Below are 14,699 nucleotides of genomic sequence, written 5' to 3' on the forward strand. Positions count from 1 at the left end.
TCAAACCCTGGAGTGGAGCTCCAGCCTCGGAGGTGTGGAGAGTGAGCACCTCCCGTGTGACACTCTACCACGGTCCAGTGTGGAGACAGGAAAGGTTTTACACCTCAATATGAAGAAAAAACTGTCAGTGAATGTAGCTAACGGGACACGTCAGCATACAGAGGCTGCGTTATACACAATAACAAACCATGTAGTGGGTCAGCTGATCGGTCCGCACACGTTATGCTTTTCCGGCTTTTTTCAGGGGCTTCAGGGGGGGTTCGAGTTCTGGCTTTTCCTTCGAAATTCGAAGAAAAAAAATCTCAAAATTTTTGTTCTGGGACGTTCGAAATCCAAGGTACCACTGTACTTGGTCTCAACTACAACACTACAGCAGTGACAACACAAGAAGGCTGCGGGTTCCACTCCACCTTCAGTTGCCTAGGATCGGAGCAAAATAAATTTCTCCGTGTAATTCTCTACGGCCAGAGAGTGTTTTGGAATCTAACAGGGACTAACAATGTGGAATGATGTAGCTCAGGAGTTGGAAATTAAAAACCATCACCAGATGTTCATTATAACATTCACTATATGTTCTGAGCATTTCAGATGATTAGTGTTGAAAAATCATTACAGAAAGCTTGTCAGAGTTCATTTCAGCTCATTGAAATGCATATATTTTCTTTATTATCCAGGGGCGCAGACGTTGCTGTGTAGGAAGGCCGTCATGTGGCCTGTGACCTGCATCGCTATCCCTTGAAAGTTGGGTAGCAATTACACTGAAACTGGTTTTGCATCATGTTATCTTCCTCGTCATAAAGTACGTCTTGAAGTTATTGTGAGAGATTTGGATGTTATAGTGGTTAATACTGAAATAATAGAAGTGCGTCCTACACCAGGAGGTACACAAATGTATAATTCAGATCCACAATCCAAACTGGGGACATCTCAACAGAACTGTTTCCCGCATCTGATACCGATACTGCAGCCTTAAGGATCAGTCAGTGTCAATCCGATACCTTCTGCTTGTCACTCAAAAAACTGTTGTAATGTTGATGGATGTGAACTGTTTTATGAGAGGTAAAACCACCACATGACTGAGGTTGAGCACAACTGCTTAGGTATTCAGTAAAACGTAACGCTTTTAACAGCAAAGATAACAGAGCAACATGGCAAAAGTCATAAAAATACAAGGTTATGCACCTTGTTTGATGCATTGTAAAATCATAAAGACTTTCCGGCATGTTGCGTAAAGTGAAGGACAATAGGGCTTATGGTTCAGATGGGATCAAAATGGAATACCTGATCAGGTCATTTCAGCCTGGGTCAGAGCCAATACCAATCTAGGCTGAATAGATCCAAACCAGCAGTAGTTCACTTTGTTCTTTGGGCTTCAACATTTAGATTTTAGTCTAACTTACTTACTTACTTAAAATCAGTTGGTGTCAACAGTTTACCATAACTTTCGCAACTACAAAAAAATAAGATCTTTATCAGATTATCACAGTGTTCGGACACATACAAGTCAAAATTTACATAACATGAATTGCATTTTGCACATTTTGAAGCTAGTGACTGAAGGTAACCATTATGCATTTACAAATATAGAGAAGAGCATAGGACCCTGCCAAGCTGCTCATTCACAACCATACTGGGGTTTTTAACTCAATAATATAGTAAAAATAAACAGTAAAAATATCAATGATATCAACCATGCCCCACAATTCACTGCAAGTTCACATGCCTCACAAACCCAAGGTGGGCTGTCGGCCAGACATAGCTAGAATAAAAGGTTGAATGACGGACTTGTGGGCACTTTTCACCACACAAGAAGCATTTATATCGACAAAAGACTATCTTTGCTTGGTATGATCATTTTCCAAGTTTCAGTCTGCTTCTGCACCCAAGATAAACCACCAACAATCTTTTTTTGTTTTGCTTATTTCTAATAATTAAATTGTTTCATTTAATGAATTATTTATCAGCAGTTCGGTTTTCCATCTGAATACAAATGTGTATATAACTATTTTTTATTATTTTATTATTATTTGTTTTTATGTTATTCCAATAGTACCATCCTGGGTTTCAATATGAAGTTTGCAATTTTGGCATTGTGTCAACCCTGCTGTGGATGTTTGTTTTTCTTCTTGGAACGGCATGTTTGAGAGGAATATGGTCTTTTATTTGTACCCTGCAACTTCAGTGTTGACAGAAGCAGAGACAGTGAAACTGAGGGAGATGGGTTGAGGGAAGGGTCGAGCAAGCAGTAACAACATCATGGCAGTGCGGCTAAAAAAAAGCAGGTGAGGAATGAGACTGGTGATTCATTAGTTCAATGCAACTAGACTTGACTTTACAGCCGCCTTTAAAAAATGGTTTTCATAGGTTTTGTCAGCTGTATAAAAGCTACTTTTTGAATGCATCCAATATCGGAAAACACTGAAGCACCATGAGTCAGCTCTAGTTTTAAACTATTGTTGTGGCTTCAAAGTCCAATTCTGAAATGGCACATCCAATGAAAGTGACGTATTTGGAGTGTGAGCAGCAACTCCGCACCGTGCAGATAGAAAGATCCACCTCTTGGCCTCTCAGACGCACCCGAAAGGAGAGGAAAGCAATACTTTCGGCTGTCGCTTGGCTTCGGGGCTGCCAGAGGGGGGTCTCTGCTGATACCTCACTGCCTCAGGGGCTTCAATCACCTTCCAGCTAAAAACTAAAGACGTGCAAGCTGCTTCATGAGCCTGGCTTAATCGCCGAAGGACACTGAAAGATTTCTACAAAAAAAAAATGTGGGATTGACATCTTAAATGCTCGGGGCAATCACGCAATACATTCATGAATTTGTCTTCAAACTGCGGGATTATTTACAATGGACATTAGTAGAAACAGTAAAGTTTTGCCTCGTCCTCATCTATCTTCATGACGGCACTGTGCCAAAGTTTTAAAGATTAAAAGCAGCACCTTATGAATCACACAGAAGGAACGATCTCTGGCCCACCGACACTGACGGCGCCAGACTGTTTTTGTTCACAAGGATAAAATATTCCTCTCTTCTTCAAGGAGGCCCTGAGGTAAATCCAGAATGTGCTGGAGGGGATACAGAGGTCATCAGAGCGGCGAGCACCACAAGGTTTTTCACAAGGAGCTGGAGGGTTATGAGCATGATGAGGGGGGTCTGAGTAAAGATATTCCCTCTTATGTCAGTGGGCAGATGGCCCTGAATAAATAGCATGAACTCTGAGAATACAGTGAAACAATATCTTACAGGTTGTTTGTGAGAGGCTCTTGGAGTGAATCATTTTTAAAGTATAGCTTGAATTATCTGCAACATTCTGGGACTTTTTTTCTCCTTTCAAACCATCTGAGTAGCCCAGGGAATACCGTGTTCCATATTCAAATAACAAGCTCAGTCTGGACTTCAGTGCATCTTATTTGTTTGCTTATCATTGACCTGTTGAAAGTGGCGTTTGTTCCTCTTGATTGTGCAGAATCCTTGTTGTGAGTGTGGATCTGTGTTTGTACAACCTCTTGCCAACTGAATCTTGAAATAGATAATAAAGGGATCACCCGCTGGGAAATGATCTCAAGACCCAATTTGAGAAGCAGTAAAAGCTGGAATGCATTCAATAATAACGAAAGGATTAGCATAAACCCTATTGTTTGCTGATAGAGGAGAAGACTACATATTCATTTTTGGTGACCTATTTAAGCCAAATATCTGACTTCTATACTGGAGCATCTCAGTACATAAAGAGATTCAGGCCAGTGAATAAATGGAAGCAGTAGACTTCTAACAGGAGATTTTAGTATCGACAAGGAACTGGATGAGCCAGTGGTAACAAGAGGAGACTGTTTTCACTCCCTGCCACATAGTTGCCTTGTAACCTAGTTTTCCAACTTTACTTCATTTGCCTGCCTGTCATAACTCTGAATCTTGCCTGGTACCGTTGGATCTTGTCTTCTGCCTCGCCCTAGTCGGAAACTTCTGCCTGGTTTGGACTGCTATTCTGGTACTGCCGACCCTTTTGTCTGTGCCACTGGAAACTGGACCTGCCTTCTCCCTGAAAGGTGTTTATCTTGTCGGATTGGTCATGAACGTGTTGAACTCTTGAGTTGTTGCTGAGTCGAGCATTTGCGTTCACAAGGCCTGCTTCACCAGAGCATGACGAGAGCTATGAAATAAATACGGAAGGGGCCCGATTGTGCTTTCCATGTTTTCCATGTTCCACAATAGCAGCATAGGAGACTTCTATGCTACCAGTGTATTTTGTCAACAAGCGAGGTGTGACTGGCGTTAACCAAGACTCTGTGTTTTAGGGTAGACCGTTAAGGGTGACCAAGAAAGTTGCACTGTCTGGTTCCGTCCAGAGCTCCGTACCACTAAGGATCATACAGACAGGAAATCTGCCATGAAAAGTGACTTGAATCCAGGGAAATGTGATCATAAAACACAAATACATGTGGACACTTTTCACATTTTACTGTAAAAGAGCAACTGGAACATTCCGACATAGACTGCATCTCAGCAATGTGTGTAGTTTTTATTGTACTTCTGACAAAAGAAACTCAACAGCTGGCACTGTTGACGTGATTAGATCCACCAATGCCTCAATGAGAATGCAGATGTGTCACATTTGATCAGCTGATTTATGATCCGTTTCAACTGCACTGCTGCCAGAGACACAATGAGGGTTTTTCTATGACTGTGTTTAATTGAAGAAAACGCTCAGAAATGACATTAGCAGTTACACAGACACTGCGTTGTGCTAGCCCGCGCTAACCTGGCGTTACATTATAGTGCTGCTACTTCCTTCTATTATGGTGCTTCAACCGTCACATGTGGTCCCGTAGCCCCCGCAATAAAAGAGGCAACACAACATATGTAAGCCAATAAACAGTATCAGGATGTTAGATATTATACATCAGCATATGCATAGATTGCCCGCGCTAAACTTGAAATGTTAGAAATTCATCATTTTAAATGGTTGTTATGGTATTATTAAGTCCACGTATTTGTATCAGCAAGGACTTGGTACTTGTAGTGGTTCAGCAAAAAAGTGATATCTATTAGGCCAGGATAACATACAGGAAGACAGCAGATGTTGTCTCTCTAGGAAAATATACTATAGAATATACTATACGAATTTGAGGACTGCAATAAATGCAGGAAGGACAATTACTTCTTCACCAGCCAATCCTTTCCTTTACATCATATCTACTATAAAGGTACAGCATTTATACTGCTGACAAAGGGGAGCTGCTCTGGTGCCAGTTGGTTCCATTCTGCAGAGAGTCCATGTGTAGGGAGACAGCTACAATGTTTCAGTGTGTTTGCTCTTCCCTCAATGGACGCATCAAAGTAAAATGAAACCAGTGTTTGGACTGGGGAAGTAACAACGACATTATCACTGTCGCCCAATGACTTGATGCAATAAAGACTCATCACTGTCGCACCGGTGGAAGATTTCACTGTTGACCTCAGAATGTAATGTAAGTAATGCCGCACTTGACTCTCACAGTCTTGTGGTGGAGCTTGCACTGGTTGGTGTGTTCACTGGTACAACAGCCTTCTGTCCAATGAATATCCTCGCCGGCTAAAGTTCACATTTATCATTAAAAGTTTCACAGCTCTGAAGTCGACCATTCACAATTGATCTTGTAAAGCATGGTTCGCAATTGACCATGCTCTTAAGGCTTTTATGCCAGACGGAAAGATGGGAACCTCATGTCTCTGAACCACGTAATGGGCCGATGAGATTCCACAAAACAGTCTCCTTGTTTTCAGAGGCCACTTTTACCTTTAAAATGTTTGGCTTAGAAATATTTACATGGAACCTCCCATCGTGTTCATGCCAAGAGCGCCACCTACTGAGCTCTGAAGGTGAGGACACTGTTTCATGAAACCTCATCAGCCCATCACAATTTGAAACAATCTGTGTTCCGATTTGAAAGTCCAAATAAAAATGCTAATGCAAATCTGTTTCCATAAAAACAATAATGATAATTTTGTTTGATTTTTAACTTCCATGACTTCTGAAATTACTCAGTTTGTTGGCAGAGCATGAACAGAAATCGTGTGTGACACACCTGTAGCACAGCAAATGAGGCCACTGGTTCCTTCTTCCAATAAAACCAGTCTGACTTCACCTCCCTAGCACTTTAAAACTGAGATGTCTGAGGCAGACGGCCTCTCCACTGTCCTTGTGAACGTCCTCAGTAACCCATTTAATTCACTGTTTTTGTTGGAATATACGCCTTATGTATACGGCAATATGTGTGTTCCTCTTGGGGATAATCGGCAGTTGATGCACGCAAGCTCAGAAGATTGTCGTGGTATCAGCTTCATGTCAGAGGCGGTAACATTAAAGCAGGAGAATCAAACGCGTCTCCATGAATCTTAATTTGGCTCATCAGATGAAGTTAAATCTTGTAAATGTGCAGTAAATCCGTCCCAAGGCTCAGTAAATAACACCGAGTCGCCTGTAGACTTTTATATAAGTTGCTTTTCGAGGCGAAACACTTGACATTTGTAAAATTCAAACAGACTGGCTGTGAGGCTGAGCTGTTCTCCGTCTGAGTGTTTGCCCTCCAACTGTCAATCTGCTCTGGCAGAGACACAGAGAGACTCGATGAAGTAGCCACGGCTCTAACCATCATGTACTGATGGTGCTGATGGACAACACCAGATCAAAAGCGGCCTCTTGAGAACAGCAGCATGAAAGGCTGTTGACGCTGTTTTCCCAGTTGAAAGACAATTGTTGTTGTTATATTGTTACATTTCGTATTGTGATGGGTTTTTTTTCCTTGTTATTTAGTACCAATATTGACAAGGGAGCTGTTACAGGCCACAATTGGCCGGTTAGAAACACCAACACTCGACAGCCTTGCAGGATTTCACAGAGAATCCTGAAGCAAATAGGTGGCAGAGACTCCCGGGTTTTGTGCAATTCTCACACTATCTCGACAACCAGCAGGACCATTTCTGTTGTGTTTTTTCACTGTGATCCACGGTGGTCCTCCCAACAACCTCGCCCACCAATCCGGTGCAGCCACCAGTTTTGAGAGCCCTTAAAGCCACGTCTTGACCTCTACCACGAAGCATCCTTTAAACTTTTGGTCCTGTTGTTTGTGTTGGTCACTGTTTGTTCTGTTTGTTACTTCAACCTTTATTCACTGTTAAGTACTATATTTGCTTTGTTTTATTGTGTCAACATTCTGCTTAGTTACACTTACCATATCCTTCTTAAATAATCTTAATTTAACCACCACATGCACAATCTTCTTGTTACTTTCCTTTTCCCAAGCAGGAGAATAACACTACAAACCACAACAACATGACTCCAACAAACTGAGTGACATCACAAGCACTGAAAACAAGGCATTTTAATTGGGGGCTTTGTTAGTAATATTTGGAATGAATGACTGAAACGTTCCGACTGGTTGACAAGGTAACAACACTGCCAACAGAATCAACTGAAAGGTAAGAAGACAATTCTTATTTTCCACTCATTTGTTGTGACAAAATTTTGGGATTTTCCCTAGCGGCTGAGTAAAATAAATATTAAGTAAAAAATACTGCAAATTATTATCACACAGAGTAGCTGGAAAATCTCACTTTATAAAACACAACATGTAATTTAGCATGTCTAATGTCAAAAAAATACATTGCCCATATCAAGTCAACATAAGATTATGAAAACTTTAGAGCTGTATTTGTGTATTAGTACAGTGGTTTTGTGGTCTTCGGTACTAAACTAAAGGCACTTTACAGTGAGTTCATTTGAAATATCAAATATAATGTGGCAGGTTGGAGGAGCCCTTTGACAGCAGCTCTGCGCAACATGAGTATGAGAGCGAGAGGCCACAGGCTTGAGTGCTCCATACTTCAAGTAGGGGAACAACTCTCATATATACTCAAATACATGCTCCTTCAGATATCTAAATACATTTGATGAGAGAGCAACTTTTCTTACCTCAAGAACATAAGACAGAGAGGAAAAAATGGAACATTTATGCCTGCTTTATATATGAAATTGTATCCGTCCGTTTCCAAAAACTGATCACATCCTTCTATGTGTTCTGTGCGTTGGTATTGCTGTTCACGAATATATCCACCAGGGTGAGCGGCCCCGGTCTACATATCGGTTACTAACAGCAACACTGTCCCTATGGTTTCCGGTGGTACCGCTCCATTTGGTCCGTAAGCTTTGTGGAAATGTGCAGAAATACAGACGAAATGAGCGCAGAGCACAGACAGGGGGCTCCGTCAAAATCCGTATGTATCTGCAGATCCACACTTTTCTCATGCAGGGCTGCCGTTCAAGCACCACCAGGAGTCTACCTCTGTTTTACCCTGTTAGGATGTGAGGGGTGACAATCATAAGCTCTCATTGTCACGACACTTCCATTGTTACTTGGTTTAGACATTGTCTTATGTGCCCTTGAGCTTACTAGCCAATGAACACATGATCATAAGGTCATATATACCAAGTGACATGTCTCCAAGAGTGGAACCTTAAGGAGCGCCAGCCCAACACTTGAGGCACATGAGGCAGGGAAATTTAGAATGAATGAATTCTAACCCACCATTTTAGTGTACATTAACATTACGTGCACAACATAATAGCTTAACTCAAAGACGAAGATATTCATGAGTTGCAGACCTGTCTGGTATTTTAGCCAGGATTTCTCTCCACAACCCATTCGTGCAGTTTTTACTCACTGAGGTGTCAGACACTATCCCTCTTAATCCATAATCCATTCCAAGATGCAATCTTTATGACTCCCCTCCAGGGTTTCTGTCTGCTTTGAATCTGCTTTCCTACCCTTGTGTCTGGCCAGCTCTTACCTTATGGTAACAGGCCTCTTCATATGTAACTGATCAACCTCCTCTGTTGCTCGACGACGACTTTCAAGGTCGGCCAGAATTGACTGATGATTTTGGATTTTGGGTTGTCATACCAATGATACTCCATTACACATCAACAGAAAACAAGAGAAAACATCCCCAACGCTGGGAAAAGCTCAGTGTAGGGAGTCAAAATACCAGCAGCTACGAAAGCACTGAGAAAAACTCTTGTTCCAATAGTTATACATCTTAAACAGCATGGGTATCTTGTGTAGAAATCACAGATGTTCTGTATGAAAAATGTCTCTTTAATTCAATCCAATTTTGATGGTCCATCTTTGTTTTGTTGTAATTTTGGTTCAGTCAAGGCCTGCAAATGGCCCCCAGTCCTGACTTTAGACACACCTGGATGAGGTATAGACTAGATAAGAACTCACTACGATAATCATAACATGAACTAGTGCAGTCCTTAATATAAAAAAGGGGTGTCTTTTTTAAATGAAAAAAAAAATCATACCTTGAACAGCCGCAGGATGTTGGCCACCATGATCGAGACAGAGCTTGCAGACGCCCCGATGACACCGACCACCTTATCAGGTTTGGCGAAAATGGGCGGGTCCCCGTTGGCACAGCGCACATCTGATCCATCCCGCTCGATTAGAGCCTGGACAAAGGTGAGCGACTGCTCCAGAGCGTAGGTGTCTCGCGAACATGTGTCCAGAATGCGTGCCCCTAGAGTCACATTGGGCAGCAGCTCCGGGTCCTTGTTGATGAGGTCGATAGCGAAGAGCATGGCCTCCAGCCTGTGAATGCCTTTCTCCTTCTTCAGCTCACCACAGGGCACCCCCCTCTCCCCACGGGCATGCACTGGGAAAAGACCCCCCAGGATAATATCGCCATCCAGCCTGATTGAGTGGGCATACTCTTGCAGAGGCAGCTGGGAGTCTGTGACCACAGTGGGCTTCTGGGACGCAGTGCCCAGCAGCCAGCAGCTCTTCAACACCAGCAGAGACAGGAAGTGTTGACTGGAGACGGTGAAGTCGCTTCCTCTTGCCATTTCTGTGACTGTAATAAGATCGGAGGGTGTGATTCTAAAGGACCACTGATGGTAAAGAGCATGGAGGTCCTGACCACCTTCAAAACGCCGACCCTGAGGTTTTGCTGTTGTGGAGGATCACGAGTTGGGCATGCTTGTCTGTATCACCGTGGGAGGATCTCAGCAGTTCACATTCTCTCTGAAGCCTGCGAAAAATAGAGTCAGAGATCAGGCTCTTCATCAATGAAACAGAATTTCAAGAGCACTTTAATTGAGGAAGCGCGTGAGTAGGACATGACACGTAGCGCATCTGACGGCAGTCTTACAAACGCACCGTGTTCAATTACAACTCGGTCAATTCTCATCTCGTCTTTCTCGGCCAGCCGGGGCTGCATCCGTGATGAACACTTCAATGAAATCCAGAGGTCACACATCTGAAATTCAACTCGTCCTCTTTTTGATTTATGTTTTTCATTTTTTAAATCCTTGCATCCAGGCATTTAGCTAGGAGGGTGCTGGACATCCGCAAAACATGAAAAAATGGCTGCCCGATTCTCAACCGTAGCTTGGCTGCTAGATGGCGCCATATACCAGCGTAATCTACATGCTACGGTCGAGAATCGGTCGTCCATTTTTTCTTGTTCTGCAGACGCCAAGACTCCTAGCTAAAAGCCTGCTTGTGTCCAAGAATGACCCAGATAATTTCCTGAGGTTAAATCCACATCCCTTTCAGATGTCATGTTAGCGGCGTATCGTGTCTGGAGTCCCCGTTACTCTGAGTGATGTTTTCCAAATATCACTTTCTCCGACGCAGCACAGGCTGCAGATCCCACTGTCGGGTCTGAATATGCGCTGCTAAAACTCAGATCTCGATAATCAGCGCGGACCACTGTGCCCAAGAGTGTCCGCAGTTCTCGCTCATTTAACAGCGCCATTACCTTTAAATGACCTTTTAAAGGCTCAGAATTCAGACGTGTCTTTGCTTACATTTTTTACTGCTAATCATGCTGGCATTTATTAATAGTGAGGCTGGATGCTGCCACAAGGACGAAGAATCTAAATGGGTTTGAAAGCGTGATGAAGAGAATGTGTAGCCTAGCAACACCGAAGCCTTCGAGAAGTAATTAAAAAAAATGTTGCTGCGTGTGCTGCTCGTCTTGAAACAATACACTTTCAATACACAAAGGCCTCGGATCGATACGCAGTCAATGGAGGAGCCTCTAGAAATGAGCTGATAGAAGGAGATGTGAGGTCACGCTCCCTCCGATGTACAGGCCTGACCGCCGTTAACAAGCAGCTTTTAAATATTTTGACAGCATGAAGAGCGGCAGAACAAATCTGAGGGCAAGGGCAATATAATTCACTCCAACACACATGTCAATAAAACCTTGCGGGGACTTTCACGAGCGCTGCGTGGTGGCTATAGAAGAGCACACATGTTCGTTCATTCAACATGAATGCCAGTCCAAATTTAAAGATGTATTCCACTTCAAAAGCCGGGGGGCGCTGCAGGATTCGCCATTCATTCTTAACCATGTTGGTCAGCTCATTGCCAGCAGCAGGTTGGACTGGAGGAGTCCAGCAGCATCCCTCTAGTGTTTGGACTTTTCCCTCTGCCACAGGGGCTCGGGTGGTCTCCTCGGTCTTGGGTGTGGTTGTGGCCCATGTATGCTGAAGTGTTCAACTATTCATGTGTCTGGAAGTGTCTTCGTGGCTGCGGATCTGAAACACTGAGTCAGAACCGCTGATTTGTGTCTACTGTCCAAACAAAAAAAGGGCTGTGATGATACGATCCCAGGCACAAGTGGAGATCTGAACCAGTTCTCTCACTCCCATGCTGCAGCACCAAACCAAGCCCCAAAACTCAGGCGTCTCCTGGTTGCCAGCGACGTTGTTTTCTCACGCACTATTAAACTCTCGATGTGATTTTGCACGCTCGCTGATAACGATCTGCTCCATGTTGAGGCATGAGGGAGAGCAGAAACTGCACAAGCAGCGTTTTCCTACGTGCCGTGACAGTGTGTGGTCCCTTTAAGAGCACTCACAAACTACGACTCTTGAACTGGTCCCACAACACTGTCGTCGGGAATTTAGTAGATGTAAACTCTATTGTAGATCGCAGGAAATTCAAGGGAAATTGCGTTTGAATGAAAAGCGCACCCACGTATCCAAGACTGCACGTTGAATGAGCAGAAGCTCAAGTTACAGACAGACATGAATCTGACTTGAAACCGACCGAAACAAACAGCCTGCCGTCTCATTGATCCCTTTATTGACGGACTTAACGATGAATGGATTGGGACGTGCTAGAATAAGATGGGAAATCATGGCGACAGCACGTATGGTCAGCTGGATGCGCGTCGCTATAGGAATGCGATGTTTAGTTTTTCAGATACAAGATGAGAGATGTGTTAGACTTAACGCCGCTGTTGTGGTGCGTTCACGTACCTTCACTCTCCGCAGCAGGTGGAGGTGTTTTCTCGGAGTCACAGGTCAGACAGATGTTTTCAGTCTCCAGCTGTTTGGCATTTCCTTAAACTCCCGCTATGTAGTCTGAACAATAATCCACCAAACAATTGTATATAATATATATATGTATCCACTTGGGTTCCGGCAGAAACGGAGCAGGGGATGGACGGAATTCCTCTGGATGCCCCGGGTGGTCTTTTTGTTTTGGCTGGTGAACCGACGCCAAATTGCTCTTTTCTCTGTGGCAGCTCTCAGAAGAGTGAGCAGGTCTGATCAAAAGTCATTCTCGCGTCCGCGCAGGTCGATTCCACGGCACCTTCTTCGCTTCTTGCTGCTTGGCGGAGTGCGCGCAGCGGTGCGTCGAGAGGGTGAGGGTCTCCTGCGTCACAGTGGAAACCGGAGGCTCAAGATCTCATCGCAAAAGTCCACTTCATGAAAGTCTTCAAAGTCTGATCCAGGAACGAGGCAGCGCGTGATGAAGTCCAGCCCGTTCGCTGTGAAGGACGCAAAGTGATGCTGAGAGTCAAGACGTGCGTGATTCGCGCGTTCACAGGTGAAGTTGTGGATTTTCCAGAGCCGCTGAAAGACTGTGATGGAGATTGGACGACACCTGCTGGAGGAGTTTAGTCATTGTGACCTGAAACAATGAATATATATATATATATATATATATATATATATATATATATATATATATATATATATATATATATATATATATATATATATATATATATATATAGCAATCGTCAATGTCAGCAATTGATTTATTTGTCAGTCAGAGACCACCCATTAATAATTTGTTTTAATTATTCATGCAGCATAAAAATGTAAATCCTGGGGTTTAATATTCCGAGAGAGGGCGTTATAGTGGAGGGACAGGCACAGATTGCTCAGGGTTAAACTTGTCAGTTATAAAACTAGTCAAATTAGTCAATACTTTTATCAAGTGGAAAATGAGACCGCAGGCACTGAAAAATGTGACAATCACACACCTGCTATTAACTGGATATATGCCCAGATAAAGATGAGCACACACATTTGAGTCGCAAAATAAGCAAATGCATTGACCTCTTGCTTCAGCTATGCATGATCTGAGATGATGCTAAATGGTGGCTACATGAAATGAAGAACATGATTATATTAAAGCCATATCAAACCTATAAAGTGAAACTTTAACCCATTTTTTGACTTTTTTAACCTGAATGAAGTGCACCTTTTTGTTCAGACTGCTGCCCCCATGACCTCACATCGGTTAATGGTAAATTAAAGGATGAGAGAGCAGTCTTTTTTTTATGTTGTGCAAAACTTAAGCGGTGACTATATGTCTCATATAACACAAGTCACAAAAAGTTGTGTTACAGATGGCTAAATCACGTGGATAAGGACATTTCTTTTGATGATAACTTTTTTATCTTCCTCCAGGAGTGTTCCTGAGCGAGGCCAAGTGATGCTTTCCTCCACCCCAAAGAGACGTCGCTGCAATGATGCAACAAATCAGACAGGTTTTTCTTTGACAGTTTGCTGTTTGAACTTGCTTTTTTCCTGCATTAACTGGTGAGCTCTGCAGCAAGGAGGTTCAGTCAGGTGTTAGTGTTCGGATATGATACAACACTCAGTATAGTTGGCTGTTCCTGGCTGACTCCATCATCTGCTGTATCTAGTAAACAGAAATTGAATTTGGATTGTCATGTAGTGCTCCCCTCTGTGCCTCAATTTACTGCTGTGACATGAGTTGCCAAGGCCTGAGGCACTTGAGAGGATAGTTATGATCAAAGATTTGTGGCGCCACTCGGGTGTGACCGCTGGTAAAGGACAATGGCGATGTGCAAATCACATTCATGAAGTTTGGATACAAACTCAAGGTAATATCTGCACAGACATACAAAGAGGTTTGTTTAGGCCAAGTCCAAATATTCAAATGATCAGTTTACAACAAGGTCAATAATGAAAAACAATTACTCATGACAGAATTTTCATTAATGCACAATAAAAGCAAAGCAATGTTAGCACTCACATCCAGCGCAGATTTCACAGTAGCTGTGATCTCCTTCATCCACCACCATCATCAGAGCACTCTGGCTCTTTCCCATCTCCATGGAGAGATGATTGGCGTGTACTTATAAAGTATGTGGTGGTGTGAACTAGATTTCAGGGTATATATATATATATATATATATATATATATATATATATATATATATATATATATATATATATATATATATATATATATATATATATTACACCTTTTTAGAAGTCTATTCAATCGAAAGAAACTCACATTTTCTTTCAGACAACATGACTACTATGCTACTATGCTAGGTCCAACTATTAGGAATTCTGCTGCAAGGCAAAGACACTTTT

General features: G+C 42.8%; 1 protein-coding gene and 1 long non-coding RNA gene across 2 annotated transcripts in view; one reads left to right on the top strand and one right to left on the bottom strand.

Annotated features, from left to right (window-relative positions):
- grm8b (glutamate receptor, metabotropic 8b) overlaps nt 1-12,870 on the bottom strand; it is a 172,361-nt gene extending 159,491 nt beyond the window's left edge. Inside the window, exons 1-2 of the mRNA XM_053884803.1 lie at nt 12,312-12,870; nt 9,345-10,069 (exon numbers count right to left, since the gene is read on the bottom strand). Coding sequence (XP_053740778.1) covers nt 9,345-9,884 — 540 coding nt within the window. The 5' untranslated portion in view covers nt 9,885-10,069; nt 12,312-12,870. The remainder of the gene's footprint in view (nt 1-9,344; nt 10,070-12,311) is intronic.
- LOC128770396 (uncharacterized) lies at nt 7,279-14,481 on the top strand. Its single transcript, XR_008416503.1, has 3 exons — nt 7,279-7,459; nt 12,633-12,885; nt 13,758-14,481. It is a non-coding gene; the product is annotated as an uncharacterized LOC128770396 (long non-coding RNA).
- The last annotated feature ends 218 nt before the right edge of the window (nt 14,482-14,699 follow it).

Source organism: Synchiropus splendidus, chromosome 14, assembly GCF_027744825.2.
Source record: "Synchiropus splendidus isolate RoL2022-P1 chromosome 14, RoL_Sspl_1.0, whole genome shotgun sequence".
Taxonomy (NCBI): Eukaryota; Metazoa; Chordata; class Actinopteri; order Syngnathiformes; family Callionymidae; genus Synchiropus; species Synchiropus splendidus.